The sequence below is a fragment of the Schistocerca americana genome, chromosome 3, assembly GCF_021461395.2.
Source record: "Schistocerca americana isolate TAMUIC-IGC-003095 chromosome 3, iqSchAmer2.1, whole genome shotgun sequence".
Lineage (NCBI taxonomy): Eukaryota > Metazoa > Arthropoda > Insecta > Orthoptera > Acrididae > Schistocerca > Schistocerca americana.
In genome coordinates, this window is record NC_060121.1 from 550,296,153 (window position 1) to 550,315,560 (window position 19,408).

The 19,408-nt window shown below is 45.8% G+C and overlaps 1 protein-coding gene and 1 non-coding gene across 2 annotated transcripts in view; both read right to left on the bottom strand.

Annotated features, from left to right (window-relative positions):
* Positions 1 to 5,297, bottom strand: part of LOC124607430 (protein kinase C-binding protein NELL1-like) — a 935,048-nt gene extending 929,751 nt beyond the window's left edge. The window contains exon 1 of the mRNA XM_047139757.1: positions 5,247 to 5,297. Within this exon, the coding sequence (XP_046995713.1) occupies positions 5,247 to 5,280 (34 nt within the window). The 5' untranslated portion in view covers positions 5,281 to 5,297. The remainder of the gene's footprint in view (positions 1 to 5,246) is intronic.
* An 11,632-nt stretch (positions 5,298 to 16,929) lies between these two features.
* Positions 16,930 to 17,002, bottom strand: Trnaa-cgc. Its single transcript has one exon. It is a non-coding gene; the product is annotated as a tRNA-Ala (tRNA).
* Positions 17,003 to 19,408: the final 2,406 nt, after the last annotated feature.

A 19,408-nucleotide genomic window follows, 5' to 3' on the forward strand; every position in this document is an offset into this window, starting at 1 on the left:
ATACTGACATAAAGCTTTGACGGTGTGGGTGGCTTGAGTATTCTGAAATACTGCAAATATAGTGCTTTTAATAAATATTGAATGTACTGATGGTGTCAGGAAAGATGCAGACACCGCGGCTTGAAAACGGGGATTCGCGGACATCACCAGCTCGAGAAAGACCTTCCCACGTTCTAAGGGATTGGTGCCAATGCTACCTGGTAAAAATCCTATCCACAATTCACTGGCAAACCATACTGTTTTGCGGGTATCAATTTCCGCATTTCTCCAGCATTTAGGGTCACCACCTGTCCACATTTTGGAGGAGGAGTCCCCACATTTTTGGAATAGTCCCGTGTCCCTACATGAGGTTGACGGAGAACCTTCAAGTCACCACTTTTTTCGTTTACATTATTGAGTTTTACGTTTTTATATCATACAGCATAATTTTTAATTTCATGCTCTTAAATTAATTTCATGCTCTTAAGTTTATCATCTTATTCTTATTAGTCAAAGCCAATATGTGTAAAATACATGACGAAGCAACTAAACAACAGGTTTAAAAGTCAACTGTTTCACCACCTCGTTTACATAGCAGATGGTAAAGGAAGATTAAGGTTTAACTTCCCATCGACATCGAGATCATTAGAGACAGCGCAGAAGCTCGGATTGATTCAAGGATGGGGAAGGAAATTGGCCGTCGCCTTTCAAAGGAACCGACCCGACATGTGTTTGGACCGATTAGGGAAATCAACGGAAAACCTAATTCAGGACGGCTGGCCGCGGGTTTGAACCGTCGGCCTCCCGAATGCGAGTAGAGTGTGCTAACCAGTGCGCCACCTCACTCCGTTATAACAGTTGGCGTTGAAGAGGGTTGAATTTATGGAGTGATCCAGTAAAGGATTATTGACATATTCTGTACTTTTGCTGTTCCATAAGGTTACTAAAATTGTAGCCAGAAACTTATTAAAGACAGTGAAATTTTTATTACCGATAGTGAAATTTGTGTTTTATATTCCTGTGAGCAACGCACACATAGAAAGAGTGTTTTCCCTGATTAGAAACTTGAGAAGTGATATGAGCTAAACGAACATCAGTGAAGAATGTGTACTGTAAACTTCTTGTTAAAATCAACTACGTATAATATCAGCCGGTCAGAGTTCTACAGTGATATTTTGCACGAGAAGAAACTTCTAAAATATCGCTACATCAGACAGTAAGTACGTCTGTTAGTTCCAGCACCAGCTTTTTTGATTTTGAGCAATGTATAAGGTAAAAACTGCTATCTTTTAAGTATTTTAAGTTTCAAATTTGTTATTTATAGTTACGTTTTGGTTTGAGGATAAAAACTGACGAATGTTACTAGCAATTGCACATTTAATATATTAAGTGCTATCTTTTCTTTGAAGTGTCCCGACTTTAGGCCTGCCAAATGGGACTATGTGCTGAATTTTTACCTGCTAAACGTGGCAATACTACCGGCATTCGCCCACGTGAAACGTGTGTTCAAAGAAGTCTGTGCGACCTCTCTGGTGTCACCATCGTACATCCTGGGTAGGGATCATGAAGATCGAGACATTAGAACGCAGGCATAGGCATATAGATTTATTTAGGCGTACAGACTTATTTATCCATTTCTCAAATAAGCGAATGGAATAGGAAAGAAAATGTTGTCCAGTTGTACCCTCTGCCACGAACTGTGCAGTGGCCTGCGAAGTATATACTGGGTGATCAAAAAGTCAGTATAAATTTGAAAACTTAATAAACCACGGAATAATGTGGATAGAGAGGTAAAAATTGACACACATGCGTGGAATGACATGGGGTTTTATCAGAACAAAAAGAAAAAAAGGAAGTATTGCTAGACGCCTGAAAGATCTCTTGCGCGCGTCGTTTGGTGATGATCGTGTGCTCAGCCGCCACTTTCGTCATGCTTGGCCTCCCAGGTCCCTAGACGTCAGTCCGTGCGATTACTGGCTTTGGGGTTACCTGAAGTCGCAAGTTTATCGTGATCGACCGACATCTCTAGGGATGCTGAAAGACAACATCCGACGCCAATGCCTCATCATAACTCATGACATGCTTTACAGTGCTGTTCACAACATTATTCCTCGACTGCAGCTATTGTTAAGGAATGATGGTGGACATATTGAGCATTTCCTGTAAAGAACATCATCTTTGTTTTGTCTTACTTTGTTATGCTAATTATTGCTATTCTGATCAGATGAAGCGCCATCTGTCGGACATTTTTTGAACTTTTGTATTTTTTTTTGGTTCTAATAAAACCCCATGTCATTCCAAGCACCTCTCTATCTACGTTATTCCGTGATTTATTCAGTTTTCAAATTTATACTGACTTTTTGATCACCCGGTATGTTCGTGTAGGAAGTATGAGAAGGAAAGAATACTGAATAAAGCTAAAGACCAGAAGAAAAGAAGTTGATCCAAATTAACGTGGTGCTCAGATGGTGAAAAGGAAATGAGGGAGAAACGACGTGTCTCGAAAGACTTCACAGGCGGCGTAGCTGAAGGCCCGTAGAATCTTGAGCTTTTATGGTCCGCTCAAAACTGCTTTCGTTAGATCGCGCGACGAATTCGGCAAGGTCCTTGTCGACGCGTTCACCTCGAGCGCTCTAAGCGCCTCTTTGTGCGCACAACCGCGCTGGAGGGGCGCGCGGCTGCGTGCCGCAGGTTCCCGTCCTTTGATCCGGCGCCGGGAAGCCCCGCCACGGCGAGGGGCGTGGTTTCCGCGTGCGCCCGCCACGTGCCCGCCGCCGCCGCCTCTGCCCTCCCACTCGCGCATTATCAGCCACATCGCTCACTCCCTGAGCACTCTCTAATAACGACATCTCTGCGTGTCGCCTCGCCCGCGTGCCGCCACACAGTGCGAGGAAAGCAGTAGTCCAATTACTCATTCAGTCTCTAAAATTTGGATCTCCGTTGAACTGACACCCCTATCTGGCATTTCGTCCACTGTGCCTCCACCACAAATACTACAATGCTTTAGCCTCGTCGGCGATAATATGAGAGTATACGCAACGGAAATTTCGCACGATATGAGGAAAAGCTACCATAAATTATTACAATCATCTTGATGTCTCTAATTGTCGGGTACCCTTAGACGCACTATTTATGTTCGTATTTCTTAATTTTCGCGTGCAATCTGGCTGGCTATCGATTGTTGATACCAAACAGTTTGAAAGCATAAGAAAAATATATCACTGACGGCATCAATGGGCTATAGAGAAGCTCTCGCTTATAATACTTCGTTGTGAGCGTACGACTATGTACTTGTGTGGAAAAAACCGTTAGGCTGGCGATTCGGTTAGTATTTGAACAATGAGAGTGCCAAATAAAGTCACGCGTCGAGAACGGACACGCATTACACAATTTCAGTGTCAAATGTATTCTTCGTACCTCATGGCGGACAGTCTATTGCGATTTTTGTTCAGCTTAATTGAGTGCTGGATGATTAACTGATGCAATGCCGTTCGTAATACTGTCCTCATATCGCAACCTTCACTATCCGAGTTATTATCAACCAGTCACTGAACTGACGAAGGAGAAGACAAAAGTAACGTCACGAGCTGCTCACACATTTCATCATTGCGGTTGACTTGAAATGGAGTTTGTGATGAGGAAAGAATTGGTGATAAGTAACGTGACGGCGTTGAGACGCGCAACTAGGTACACACAGATAAGAATATGTACAGATAATCGGCCTTCAGTTTGAAATCCGGATTTCGTTCACAATGCATTCCCAGTCCTCTGGAGACTGATGCGGAGGTTTTTGACATTCACATTCCGTCACTATCTGTATGTAGCAGTTAGCGTAGTTCCTGCTACACATTCATGGATCAATCACAAGACGACACTATTGTGGCTTACTTAACGTTAAAAGCATAGTTCCTGCTACACATTCATGGATCACTCACAAGACGACACAATTATGGCTTACTTAACACAACTTTAAAAGCTATTTGTATGATAATTTCCTATAATTATATCGCTCTGTAGGTGTAATGGGAGTAGTGAAAATTTTAGTATGAAAACATGGACGAAATAGTATTTAGAACGTGAAGCTCTCTGCAGGGTTCGAAACGCGTTGCTAATAAATTCTAGATCTGAGACTGAACAAGGTTATTGTAATATTTTACGGTGTTTAAGACAGAACGTGTGGCACCATTCAAAATGTGGACTACGCTCTAAAAACGACGCCGCTTAAGTGCACCGGCGGGTTGCGTCAGAAATAATGTGACAGCGCAGAGGGGCGCCTCCCAGGTGCCTGACGGCGTTTAAGCGTCGCAGTGTAGCGCAAGGGGTCCTCGTGAATAGGGCTAATCCCCCGCTGCAGACAAGCGACAGCGCACTCCTCCCCCCCTCCACCCGCCACTGTGCGAGTGGGGTGTGCCGGCTGACTGCAATGACGTAACGCTGTTGTGGCGAGTGTCAGGGCTCTGCCAGGTACGGCGGCCGCTGTGTACGCACCGGACCGCTGCCAGGTGGCTGCCAAATTGGCACAGGTTGCTCCCGTGTCGTGCACAGCACACGCCGCCAAGTGCCAGTCTGGTAATTTTCAGTTTACGTCCACCGAACTATTTTACCGTCGTGCCAGCTCGGAAAAGTTACACAAGAAAACGGCAATACTTTTCCGAATGAAATTGGGTGTATCTTCATTGAAAACCGCAAACAGCAGTATTTTACACTATTCCGTCCCCGAGGTAATGTCCAAGTGTAGAGGGACACGACACCATCACTTGAAAATTTTGATTTTTTTTTTTTTTTTTTACATCGACTTTCATATTTCTGTACCACTGGTCTAATTACGTATGATACATCGCACCGTAATGTTATTCTGTACGACAGTCTCACTGGCAATGAATTCAGGCAATTATCAGTCGAGTATTCCTCAGCTATAGCACACAGGGGACTGCTGACTAACGTATCCACTCTTTACGTTGGTACGTCTCGATGGACATTCTTTTGATTCAGACCTCTTGCCACCCGACGTTTTCTGTGAAATAATGCTACAGATCGAGTGCTTGTGGTGTACCGGCTGTGAGACAGGACGCGGGGCTAAGCGTGAGGGAGCGCACGAGGGTTCGAGCGCACCGTCCGCCGGCACCCTGAAGGTGCCGTGGCAGCGGCTAGCGGCTGACCGGTGGTGGCGGCGCCGGCGGCGACGGGGTGCGTGGCCGAGACGCGCGCCCACCGGCAATCGATAAGGCGGAAAATGCGGCGTGCGCGGCGCGTGTGTGCCTGCCTACCTGGAGCCAGCCAGACGAGCAGCACGAGGAGCATGGCGGCCCGCGCCCGGCTAGCGGCCCGCGCTCTCGCCGCCCCGCATCGCCGCGCGCCACCGCCGCCGCCGCCTGGCACTGGGACCGTAGTCGCGGCTCGCCGCCGCCTCGCTTCTGCTGGCGCTGCCCCCGGCACGTCGACCGCTCCTGCTGGCTGGCGACCGCTGCGTCCCGCGCCGCCCGGCGTACTGGTGCGAGCCGCCGCGACGGTCCGCGCCGCCCCCCACCCCACCGCCACCGCCACGACCCCCACCCCCTACCGGCGCCGCCGCCGCCGACGGGAGCGCACTGCTCCCTAGCGGCTGGACGGCGCACCAACCAATCAATGGAGCCTCGCCACAGGCCGGCGCCAGGGGAGTTGCGACTCTCAAGAAAACTGGAAGACCTCGGTCGTGGTGAATCACAATTACCTCTGACCCGCCATCCGCACCGGCGACCTTTACGGTCAGCTAGCTGTGGTGCTCTCCGATCGATGGAGACGCTAGGAACTAGCCGAGTGTTTCACTCCAATTCTCACGAACGCTCTTCGTTACAACTACGAACTTACCTATACGCGAGCATTTGGTGATTTCATCCTCTCTGTTATGTATCAAAACCTTCCCCTTCTGGGTATCTTCGACAAAACTGCTTTCTTCGCCATACAGTTCAGCCTCCATTTAATCCAACGATCCCCTCAATGACTCATGTCCCAGGAAACATTTCTCACACACAAATAAAGAAAAGATGTTATGTGGACATGTGTCCGGAAACGCTTAATTTCCATGTTTTAGTTTCGTCAGTATGTACTGTACTTCCTCGATTCACCGCCAGTTGGTCCAATTGAAGGAAGATAATGTTGACTTCAGTGCTTGTGTTGACATGCGACTCATTGCACTACAGTACTAGCATCAAGCACATCAGTACGTAGCATCAACAGGTTAGTGTTCATCACGAACGTGGTTTTGCAACCAGTGCAATGTTTGCAAATGCGGAGTTCGCAGGTGCCCATTTGATGCATGGATTAGCACGGGGCAATAGCAGTGGCGCGGTACGTTTGTATAGAGACAGATTTCCAGAACGAATGTGTCCCGACAGGAAGACGTTCGAAGCAATTGATCGGCGTCTTAGGGAGCACGGAACATTCCAGCCTATGACTCGCGACTGGGGAAGACCTAGAACGACGAGGGCACCTGCAATGGACGAGGCAATTCTTCGTGCAGTTGACGATAACCCTAATGTCAGCGTCAGAGAAGTTGCTGCTGTACAAGGTAACGTTGACCACGTCACCGTATGGAGAATGCTACGGGGGAACCAGTTGCTTCCGTACCATGTACAGCGTGTGCAGGCACTATCAGCAGCTGATTGGCCTCCACGGGTACACTTCTGCGAATGGTTCGTCCGACAATGTGTCAATCCTCATTTCAGTGCAAATGTTCTCTTTACGGATGAGGCTTCATTCCAACGTGATCAAATTGTAAATTTTCACAATCAACATGTGTGGGCTGACGAGAATCCGCACGCAATTGTGCAAACACGTCATCAACACAGATTTTCTGTGAACGTTTGGAAAGGCATTCTTGGTGGTGTCTTGATTGGACCCCATGTTCTTCCACCTACGCTCAATGGAGCACGTTATCATGATTTCATACGGGATACTCTACCTGTGCTGCTAGAACATGTGCCTTTACAAGTACGACACAACATGAGGTTCATGCACGATGGAGCTCCTGCACATTTCAGTCGAAGTGTTCGTACGCTTCTCAACGATTCGGTGACCGATGGATTGGTAGAGGCGGACCAATTCCATGGCCTCCACGCTCTCCTGACCTCAACCATCTTGACTTTCATTTATGGGGGCAACCCCGGTACCAAATGTAGAGACTCTTCGTGCTCGTATTGTGGACGGCTGTGATACAATACGCCATTCTCCAGGGCTGCATCAGCGCATCAGGGATTCCATGCGACGGAGGGTGGATGCATGTATGCTCGCTAACATTTTGAACACTTCCTGTAACAAAGTGTTTGAAGTCACGCTGGTACGTTCTGTTGCTGTGTGTTTCCATTCCATGATTTATGTGATTTGAAGAGAAGTAATAAAATGAGCTCTAACATGGAAAGTAAGCGTTTCCGGACACATGTCCACATAACATATTTTCTTTCTTTGTGTGTGAGGAATGTTTCCTGAGAGTTTGGCCGTACCTTTTTGTAACATCCTGTATATAAAAACACAATTATTATCTGTTCAGTCCCTGAGATCTCCACGTATCTGTTCACAACAAAGATCATCACCACACTGAACACTGAAATATTTACCCCAAACATAGGTTCAAAAAAAAAAAAAATGTTCAAATGTGTGTTAAACCTTATGGGACTTAACTGCTACGGTCAACAGTCCCTAAGCTTACACACTACTTAACCTAAATTATCCTAAGGACAAACACACACACACCCATCCCCGAGGGAGGACTCGAACCTCCGAGGGGACCAGCCTCACAGTCCATGACTGCAGCGCCCTAGACTGCTCGGTCAATCCCGCGCACAAAGCCGGCCGCTGTGGCCGAGCGGTTCTAGCCGCTTCAGTCTGGAACCGCGCGACCGCTACGGTCGCAGGTTCGAATCCTGCCTCGCGCATGGATGTATGTGATGTCCTTAGTTTGGTTAGCTTTAAGTAGTTCTAAGTTCTGCGGGACTGATGACCTCAGATGTTAAGTCCCATAGTGCTCACAGCCGCGCGCAAACATAGGTTCAAGAGTCATCCTGTAGTGTCTAATCATCCAAAAGGTGTCCTGTTTTTGGGGTGGGGCATGGTGGTGCTCGTCGATCTTCCCACTGGTTTAACAGGTACCGCCACGACTTCCTCTCCTGGACGTCATCTCAGAGTTTCACTTACATCCACGGACCTCAGTTACTTGGTGAAGATATACTCAAAGAGAAAAAAGACCCACCACGAAGGAATCATCTGAATAGGACGGAAATCGCTACTTGTGATGTACATGTACAGAATAATTAACGACTACAATTTCAGAAAAACTGGATAATTTGTTCAAGAGAAAGAGCTTCAAAAGTTGAGCCAGTCCATAACGTGTTCGTTCACCAGTGGCCCTTAAGCACAACACTACGTCGACGATATTCTACGTCCCGTTTTGTTGCCATTTTTGGCAAGCCATACTGGGCTTATGTTTCAGCAAGATAATACTCTCCACATATATACACACAGGGCGAAAGTTTCTACTGCTTGTTCTTGTGCTTGTCATCCCTTCCTCGGTCACCAAGGTCGTCGGATATCTCCCCATCTGAGAACATTTGGAGCATTCTGAGCAAGACTCTACAAACAGCTCGCGATTCTGACGATCTAACGCGCCAATTGGACAGAATTTGGCACCATAGTACCATATCCCTCAAGAGGACATCCAACAACTCTGTCAATCAATTACAAGCCGCGTAATTGCTTGCGTAAGAGCCAGAGATGGAACAAGGCATTACTGTCTTCCTCAATTTGTGAAGCTTTCTCTTGAATAAATCATGCAGTCTTTCTAAAATTGACGTCCTTCGTTTGTCTGTACATGTACGACACGTCTACCTATTGGCATCCCATTGAGATAATTTCTTCGTGGCGCATCGTTTTACTTTTTCTTTTTTTGTCTTAGATGTCTTGTGATGTAGGTGTAGCGTCCTTGGCTGGTAACGAAAAAGTTATGGCTCTCAGTTCTGTTTGGGTCACCGCATAAATTTTGAATAAAAGTCATCATTAACTTCGCTGCCAGTGACTTCATTTATGAGAAGTCACCCGCGTTCTGGTAACAGTCTTATCGAGTAGCGTGGAAACTGACTGACGTTGGATCGTCCTCCTTCCCTTCGGGTGCGAAACTGTGGAAGAATCAGCAATGACTAACGACGTGAGGCAGTGGAAACCACTGAAATAAAGATGTATAATACACTACTGGCCATTAAAATTAGTACACCACGAAGATGACGTGCTACAGACGCGAAATTTAACCGACAGGAAGAAGGTGCTGTGATATGCAAATGATTAGCTTTTCAGAGCATTCACACAAGATTGGCGCCGGTGGCGACACCTACAACGTGCTGACATGAGGAAAGTTTCCAGCCGATTTCTCATACACAAACAGCAGTTGACCGGCGTTGCCTGGTGAAACATTGTTGTGATGCCTCGTGTAAGGAGGAGAAGTGCCTACCATCACGTTTCGACGTTCATAAAGGTCGGATTGTAGTCTATCGCGATTGCGGTTTATCGTATCGCGACATTAGTGCTTGAGTTGGTCGAGATCCAATGACTCTTAGCAGAATATGGAATCGGTGGGTTCATGAGGGTAATACGGAACGCCGTGCTGGATCCCAACGGCCTCGTATCACTAGCAGTCGAGATGACAGGCATCTTATCCGCATGGCTGTAACGGATCGTGCAGCCACGTCTCGATCTCTGAGTCAACAGATGGGGACGTTTGCAAGACAACAACCATCTGCACGAACAGTTCGACGACGTTTGCAGCAGCAGGGACTATCAGCTCGGAGTCCATGGCTGCGGTTACCCTTGACGCTGCATCACAGACAGGAGCGCCTGCGATGGTGTACTCAACGACAAACCTGGGTGCACGAATGGCCAAACGTTATTTTTTCGGATGAATCCAGGTTCTGTTTACAGCATCATGATGGTCGCATCCATGTTTGGCGACATCGCGGTGAACGCACATTGGAAGCGTGTATTCGTCATCGCCATACTGGCGTATCACCCGGCGTGATGGTATGGGGTGCCATTGGTTACAAGTCTCGCTCACCTCTTGTTCCCATTGACGGCACTTTGAACAGTGGGCGTTACATTTCAGATGTGTTACGACCCGTGGCTCTACCCTTCATTCGATCCCTGCGAAAGCCTACATTTCAACAGGATAATTCACGACCGCAACTTGCAGATCCTGTTCGGGCGTTTCTGGATACAGAAAATGTTCGACTGCTGCCCTGGCCAGCTCATTCTCCAGATCTCTCACCAATTGAAAACGTCTGGTCAATGATGGCCGAGCAACTGGCTTCTCACAATACGCAAGTCACTATTCTCGATGATCTGTGGTATCGTGTTGAAGCTGCATGGGCAGCTGTACCTGTACACGCCATCCAAGCTCTAATTGACTCAATGCTCAGGGGTATCAAGGCCGTTATTACGGCCACAGGTGGTTCTTCTGGGTACTGATTTGTCAGGATCTATGCACCCAAATTGCGTGAAAATGTAATCATATGTCAGTTCTAGTACAATATATTTGCACAATGAATATCCGTTTATCATCTGCATTTCTGCTTGGTGTAGAAATTTTAATGGCCAGTAGTGTATATGCCTTGAAATGTGTCCTCTTGATACAGAAATTTTTTCAAAGGGAAAAAATCCTCCAGATAAGCTACATGCAAAAATGCAGTGATTTACAAATTCACATGTGTTATTGCCGTGTCAGGACGGCCCATTCCAACAGCGAGGGGATTATCTTCCTAAGCTTACAGAGTGCATTACCTTTTGTAAGAAATAGCTCGTGGTCTGGAAAGCTAAAAGAAACTAATAACAATTATTCCCATCGTCTTAAAAATGGCGATCTTCCAGGCCAATGTGTTTCGTTGTCTGCCGTCGTTGTTCAGTGAATCTTGACCGTGATAGTTTGACAAAATTCTTACACCGAAGAAAGTAAAAGTTAATTTAATCGGGCTTCAATATTGACACAGGCAGGTTCTTTGTCTATTACGAGAAAGAATAACGAAAGAGCAACAATGAAGGTCAAATCGTTTGGTCGTTGAACAATCCGGCTCCAGTCGTTTGAAGACGTTCTCTGCAAATCATAATGTTATTCGTGGACTGTAATGACCTTCCTATTGGCGAAAGATCTGCAGGAGGAGAATGCCAAGGGACAGGCGACCATGAGAAAGTCGAAGAGTGTAGGCTAATATTAACAGCAGCAGAAAATTGCGTAACGGGAGGAGGATTAGTCATGCATAGGAAAGTAGGGTCACACCCGTACCGATATGAACCCTGCGCCACTGGTAGAACTATTAAAGCTCCAACACCTCCAATCCACTGTAAACTACGTTGCTGCGATTAATCTGTGGAAATTTTGCACTTTTGTAAGTATGTCTAATAAAAATAAAGCATTATTGACCAGTTTGCTTAAATGAACTGTACTGATGAAAAATATTGCGTATAACGAATTACATGTGCGTATCATCGTAGTTAACAAATTGGAAATGCTATAAGCTTTTCAAAAGAACTGACAGTGAAACAAAATTTATACTCGTATCTTATGATTTATAGTGGCTACTGATTTTTTGCTCCTCATACATTATTAATAGTTCATAAATAATCAATAACAATGGAATAAAGGCTGTAATAATTGAAAAAATATCGCTGCCCAGGCTTTGTGATTTTGTTATGATTTTATTTTGCATTTCCTTTCTTTGAACGGAGAAAAATCTTGACTATGACGCTGACGACAGGCAGTAGCAGACCATACATTTATTTACACGAGTGTTCAACGTAGATTAAAGTGACCAAATCATTTTCGGAGGAATTCGAGACAAAACCAGCCGGGCTCCAATGGACCCTCCCCCCCCCCCCCCCCCCCCTCAATTGTACACAAGTTTTTAATTTTTTATATTAACCTTTTGTTAATACGTTTTTTATCTTATGATAGCCTATTTCCTACTAGTAAATAGGAAAAAACAAATTTACGCAGATTATTTCTAGTATATCAGGTTAATTGATGATATTTAATACATACAGTAAAAAATAATTTTTTCAAGTTGAAATGCATGGAACTGCTACAACAGTACAACTATTCTTTAACCACAGTGCCGCTCAAAATATCAAAATAAACGATTCTGACAGTGTATCAATATCAAGAGCGATCTTACGATAGTTTTTGGGGGGAGGGGGTGGGGAGGGGGGGAGGGGGTGGGGAGGGGGGAGGGGGGGAGGGAGTCGTCAAGTTCCTTGGCTACGGAGTATTTTTAATATTTTGGAAGACGAATGGTGACTTGCAAGCAGCAATTCAAAAGCTCCGGTTCCGACTGTGCTAAATACCTGCATAATACCGAATTTTCAAACATTTTCTTGAAAGAAAAATGATCGGAAGTCCATGGGCCAGAAGCAATTTTGTGGTATGCCCCCTTCGATTCTTACTCGTGTGCGTGATCTTGCAAGGACAGTAGGGAATATTTACGACACAGCAAGCAAGAGTGAGAAAATGGGGGTAAGAGAGCTACAACTGTGGTATGAGCACTGCTTTTGGCCAACTGCTGGTCAAAATAACTTGCTTTTGCTTGATTCCTGGCCTACTATAAGAATGATATTTCCTCAGAGCAAAATATTCCTGTTGAAAAGTATGTGACGTAGCAGCTCATACCACATGTAACCACTGGACAAATTCAGCCTCTCGTCCGTTACTTTTTCCGTATCAATAAAATGTATTATCGCACTAATCTGCAGCAACGCCTTAAAGGACAGCCAGTTTCACGATAAGCTTCACAACAAACTGTTTCGCATTCGGCTGCATGCCATTACGTTCGAGCAATTACCCCCCATTACACCAATTACACCAATATGATTCTATATGCATTCTTTAAGAATGGATACCTAGCTGAAGGTCATGCACCGTTTGTAACACGCAAGGAATTCGCCTTCGTTGTTGGTGGTGCGAACCTTTGTGACCGCTATGGTTCGCCATTTTTCATTCGGTGTTCATGGCGCTAGTTAATGATTTGTTTTGAACGTTTCTTGAATGTCGACGATTTTATTTTGCGAAGTGTCGTACAGGGTGATTATAATTAAAGTTAGCTTTCAAAACGCTGTAGAAATAACACCGCTGGTCAGAATGACGTCAAATTGCAACGGAATATTATCGGAGAAGGGGAAAAACGTATGGCAGAAGAAAAAAATGCGAAAATTGACCAATAGATGCTGCTGTATGTATCAGAATACGTAAATGAAAACATCTGTCATGTGCATGACCCATTGAAATTGGTATAAACACACCGGGCACATGGCTTTTCCTCCTTTACCGTCTCCAGCGTTCCCCATGACTGTCTCAATGGAGGATCGTTCTCTGCTTGTAAAGCTGTATTACAAGAACGATGACTGTGCACACGTCGCTCTGCAGAAAATCTGGACACTGAAGGGTTTGAAAAAAAGGCGTTGGTCCGCTGACTGCCGCGGGTCTGGAGAAAATTATTCGGAAATTCCGAAAGACAGGTTCTTTTGGTGTGCAACCTGGTAGAGGGAGGAAACGAATTGATTCGACGTCAGTGGAAGCAGTGGCAACAGAAATGCAGGAGGAGACGAGTGGTGGTGTGCACACGTTTAGTGCACTGAGAATTGCCTGAACATTGGACATACCCGTGAGCACGGTGCGTAAAATCCTACGAAACACCCTTCTTTGCTATCCATTCAAAATTACCCATGTGCACGAATTGCTTCCTGTTGACCTGACAACAAGAGAGATCTTTGCTTTAGAATTTCTTGTTCGTATAGAAGTGGACAATGATTGGCTGTGGACGATTTTGTGGACAGACGAAGCCCACTTCCATCTGACAGGATATGTCAATGCACAGAATTGTCGAGTATGGGCAACGAAAAATTCACATGGAAATCAACCAGTACCACTCCATCCTGAAAAGGTCACTGTGTGGTGCGGGTTTATGGCATCATTTATCATAGGGCTACATTTTTTTTTCGAACAGACAGGTACTTCCGGCCTTGTTATCTCTGGTAAACGCTATGAGTGTCTTTTGCGCAACCACGCTCTCCAACAGCGTAGATGTGTGGATGGTATCATTTTTATGCAAAATGGCGCACCTCCGCACATTGCAAATCGGGTTAACCAGCTGCTGAAGCGCCATTTCGGAAATGCTAGATTTATCAGCCGCCATTTCCCTACAGCCTGGCCGTCCCAATCACCTGATCCTAATCCGTGTGACTTTTGGCTGTGGGCCTATCTGAAAGATGTTGTGTTCAGTGTTCCGACTGCAAACGTAGAAGGCCAACCGCTGTGACAGAGCGGGTTCTGTCCGGAACCGCGCTGCTGCTACGGTCGCAGGTTCGAATCCTGCCTCGGGCATGGATTTGTGTGATGTCCTTAGGTTAGTTAGGTTTAAGTAGTTCTAAGTCTAGGGGACTGATGACCTCAGATTTTTAATGCCATAGTGCTCAGAGCCTTTTGAACAGCGTATTGAACATGTTTTGCGCCAGTCACACAGAAATTAATAATCCAATTTGACTTTGACTTATGCGTTTGATGTGATTTTTGGCCTCAGGACAATTAAAAACCGATGTGAGTGATGCTTTATATGCTGTTTTTGGGCTCAGGTCAATTAAAAACAGATTTTTCACATCGGATGTGATATGACCTTGCCATGGTGGATGGGCTTACGTAACTAACAGTAGCACACCTGTACACTCATTCACTCTGAGTAGTAAAGTTTGTTTAACGTTAAACGTGCAGCTTAGCCACTATTGTATGATTCATTTGTCATTTGTAGTCGACCACTATTAAATTATGACTCCTACAGCGCCATGTATTGCTACATTTTATAACTATTTATTTTTCTTCTCTCATACATATACCCCCTTCTCTGATAATATTCCGTTGCAATTAGACGTCATTCTGACCAGTCGTGTTATTTCTGCAGTTGTTTGAAAGTTTAATTATAATTACCCTGTACATACATCCCATTCCGTAGAAGTTTGATCTCTGCACCTCCCGGACACTAATTTATTTTAAGCACTCCTGATGCACATGGTAAGTCATTAGCAGCTAATATTTTTCCTGTCATATTTGTTAACACATAAGTTTCAAATGAGTCTTACTAATGATTGTATTTGTGACATCACACTCAAGGGATTTCTTACGAGTTCTGCAATAAATTTTGGTAAGTAATAGCGAATACTCTTTTCAAAAGCCACAAGAGGAAGAAGTATACTTGAAAGAGGCCTGGAGACACAGGAAGATACCAGCTGGACTACATCATGATCAGACAGGGGTTCTGAGAGCATTATTGGAGCCGGCCGCGGTGGTCGTGCGGTTCTAGGCGCTCCAGTCCGGAGCCGCGCTGCTGCTACGGTCGCAGGTTGGAATCCTGCCTCGGGCATAGATGTGTGTGATGTCCTTAGGTTAGTTAGGTTTAATTAGTTCTAAGTTCTAGGGGACTGATGACCACAGCAGTTAAGTCCCATAGTGCTCAGAGCCATTTGAACCATTTGAGCCATTATTGGATTGCAAGGTGTAGCAAGGAGCAGATGCAGTCTCAGATCACTATTCCGTACTGATGAAGAGAGACTGGAGTTTGAGACGATAGTTTATAAGGATCAACGTGGAAAGAAGAGATATGCTGAAGTATTGAGCAATGATGAGATGGGCTTAAGTTCTTTAACTCTTTCACCATATCATTTCCGGACTGTGACCGTCAGAGAATGTTGGTCACTGTTGTGTGTGACAGTGTCGGTTTCGTGGCTTCCGTGTACACGGATGTTCTCCCACCTGCAGACATGTGAGCAGTATTTGCTTAAACCGGCTGAATGGTGGTGGTCTTGCTCAACATGTCGGTTTGCAAAGGCGAGTTTTCCCGCCGGATGTCTGGCGTTTCCTGATAAAATGTAGGCAGCAGTACTTTACCCTAGTAATACGACCATTAACAAGGCATGGACAGTCTCAGTGCCTTCTTGTTGCTCTGGTGGGTGATTGACACAATGGCCTTCATGTTAAAATACACAGCGGAAAAGAATTAAGAGTAAATTTTCTGAAACCCTATCATTTTCTCCCATTGCGCCGCGCAGGTTTGAAATGTAGTTCAAAGGTGACATAATTTCTCTGTAATGGTGCAAATGTGTAGCGCACTGCGGCGGCACCATCATGCTCGACATCGCTACAGAAGCAAGCTGTCGGCACAAGCGAAAAAAAGGCCAAAGCTTAGGAGCTCTTGTAAGGTGTAAGGAGAGTTACTAATATCACACTGGCACCGAATTTCACAACAATTCTGCCCTAAGCACCATGCACGTGCCACACCGTGGGAAGGTCGTCAGCCCCGGCCACTTCACCCACATCTGACTCCTTCTGTTGACGTCACTGGAAAGGGGATCAAAACTGCGAAGCCCAGCGTTGAAATCAAGCCATTTTTTTACGAGTGGCTAAGAAAAATATTTCAGATTCCGCATATCCGCAAGCAGCCGCTAGAGCTGCACCATAGCGCCAACCAAGTGAAGGGTGTCAGAGGGTTTGTCTGCCCACAGGCGCCTAGGAAGCAGTCTACCGTTTTGTCTGTACAGGTACATTTTTAAAGTGCTCAAGAAAAATGTGCGGGTGGCCCGAGAGTGTTGTCGAAGTAGGGGGTAGGGGTTATGGCCATTTTACTCACGCATGTGTGTCACATCCTACATGACCACGCGAATGGAGGGCGCGACACCGGAGGCTGAAAAAGCATAAACACCCTCTCTTACTTACTACAGTGAAAGGGCGGCGGCGGTGGTTAGTGTTTAACGTCCCATCGACAACGAGGTCATTAGAGACGGACCGCAAGCTCGGGTTAGGGAAGGATTGGGAAGGAAATCGGCCGTGGCCTTTCAAAGGAACCATCCCGGCATTTGCCTGAAACGATTTAGGGAAATCACGGAAAACCTAATTCAGGATGGCGGGAGACGGGATTGAACCGTCGTCCTCCCGAACGCGAGTCCAGTGTGCTAACCACTGCGCCACCTCGCTCGGTACAGTGAAAGGGATCAAGTCATGCTCACCAAGGCTGAAGCTCCACGATGTTCTGAGACAAGGGTTGTATCATCTGAAGGTTGTCAGCAGTGTCAAAGATTGGCAAGATGTTGTTCTGTTGCACGTCGCTACAAACTGTCGTTTTCGACCTCGAAAGGTGTGTAAAGGAACGCGCTAAGGGAAGGTGTCGTTTCGTTAACGGTTTTATACCTTTTTCTGAGGCCTTCTTATGTAGACTCTGAGCGACGGTGCGTCTGAAATGTTTCCTCAGCCACCCATCAGAAAACCACGTGATTACAGTGATACGCTTCGCGGTTCTGACCTCTAGCGCAAAGCTATCAAGAGAAGTGGTTAGATACTTCCATGGTGGCTTTGGGCAGAATTGTGGTGAAATTTGGTATCAGAGTGACCATTAACCCATCTTACACAACATTTGAGCTTCTAAGCTCTGGCCTTTTTTTCGCATGTTCGCATGTTCGAACCGTCGCCGAGTCCTAGGGCACCATGCTTTTTTACCGTAACAGAGAAAGATTGCAGGCACCTTTGAGTCAAATTTCAGACTCCTGCGTCTCAGTAGGAGAAAACGACTGGGTTTAAAAAACATTTAATTCCTTAGCTCAGTGTAACCTGGTGGAGCGTTCGTAGTGAGTGAAGTTGAAGTGTTAGTTGCCAGTCCTGGTGGGGTGCAGAGGCGAATTATGAGCCCTCAGGGACGCAGATGGTGTGGAGGTGTATATACCGGAAGTCTTTAGTCAAGGGTAAGTACAGTTGTTCCCCTGCTAGAAGTGGAAAGCGTCTTTCAGCATCGTGTTTTCACGTCGGGTATTGCTGCTCAGTGCACGTATATGGACTCTTCAGGAAGAAGAGACCTAAAATAGAGTGTTGTCTAGCAACCGACACGGACTTGGAGAGGGGTATTAGAAGACAATAAATTGCGTTTTGCTCCTATAGGAATATGAATCATGGAGTTACAATGTACGTCATTATCTTCTTTGAGCTTAGGCTGTGATCGCGTGCAGTTTACAGAGATGGTCGTGGAAACCGGTTGGCGAGTGTAGTGACTGGTTGCGGTTTTTGTTGTCCAATCCAATGCTTGAATTACTACAGGGCAGTGACTAGTTTAAACCTGGTGCATAAAAGTTATTCAGGCCACCAACAAATGTTTCGAAAGAAGTCTATGGAGCAATGGGCCACAAGATTTGTCTCGCGCACTACACACCACTAAGAGGGGCCGTGAATTGGACTTCACCAGACGCTACAGAGGCTCAATAGACAAAATGAGAAGAAATTTAGAAAAATGTAATTTGAGGCGGATAAGTAGGAAAACCAATCCTGTAACTTTCGATACAGCATTAGTAGTGTGCTGCTTCACCAATCGCCGTTATTGTTTAATTGGTACAATTTTGAGAAAGTGTAGAGCATCTATAAAGGACTCATTGTTGAGTACTGCTGGAGTGTTTGGGATCCGCACTAAGTCAGATTAAAGGAACACATCCGAGAAATTCAGGGACACGCTGCTACATTTGTTGCCGGAAGGTAAGATCAGCACACGAGTATTACGGAGATGCTTTGTGAACTCAGTTGGGTATCCCTCGAGAGAAGGCGATGTTCTTTTCGTGAGGCACTGTTGAGAAAAGTTAGAGGACATTTAAGGCGAACTGCAGAATGATTCTACTGCCGCCAACGTAATTTCTTGTAACAACGAAAATAAGATGAAAGAAATGAGGGTCCATACAGAGGCTTATAGACAGTTTTTCCCTCGCTCTATTTCCGAGTGGAAGAGGAAAGAAAATGATTTGTAGTGGTATGGTACCCGCCGCCACGCAGGGGGGGCTTGCAGTGTATGTATGAATGTAGTTGTATCAATTGGCGGCCCTGCCAGGTGTGGAATCAATGCACAGAATTTCAACTTCATCAGCTGCAGATACTGACCATCGTATGTAGGACGGGTAAAACCAAGCTAGGTGAATCCTGCAGCTCAGCGCGGTGTTGTTTTGAGCAGTCGTTCAGCAGGGTTGCTTCCGTTTGTGCTTGTGTCGGCAGCTTATCTTTAGTGCGGCGAACTCCTGGAGTCTGTTGCGAATGTGTACGCTTTAAATGAGAAGCATGTGAATACATAGCTAGATGTATCTACGAGGTTTGGAACTTGAGTAGTGGCAACTATTTATTCACAATCGATACAAAAGAGTCTCCCATAAGTCCAACCCCTCGTCCAAGCCGTGGGAGATGGGCAACGGCACAAAGTAGGGGACTGCCTATAGGGGCGATGTACAGCGGGGACTTCGTGTGCCCCAGGACCGCTACGGTAGCTGAGAAGGCCCTATGGGAACCTTGAAACGTGACGGCTAACGGGGCTCTGGTGAAGCTGCGATAGGCCTAGCAAGCCAGTAGTGGATAAATCAA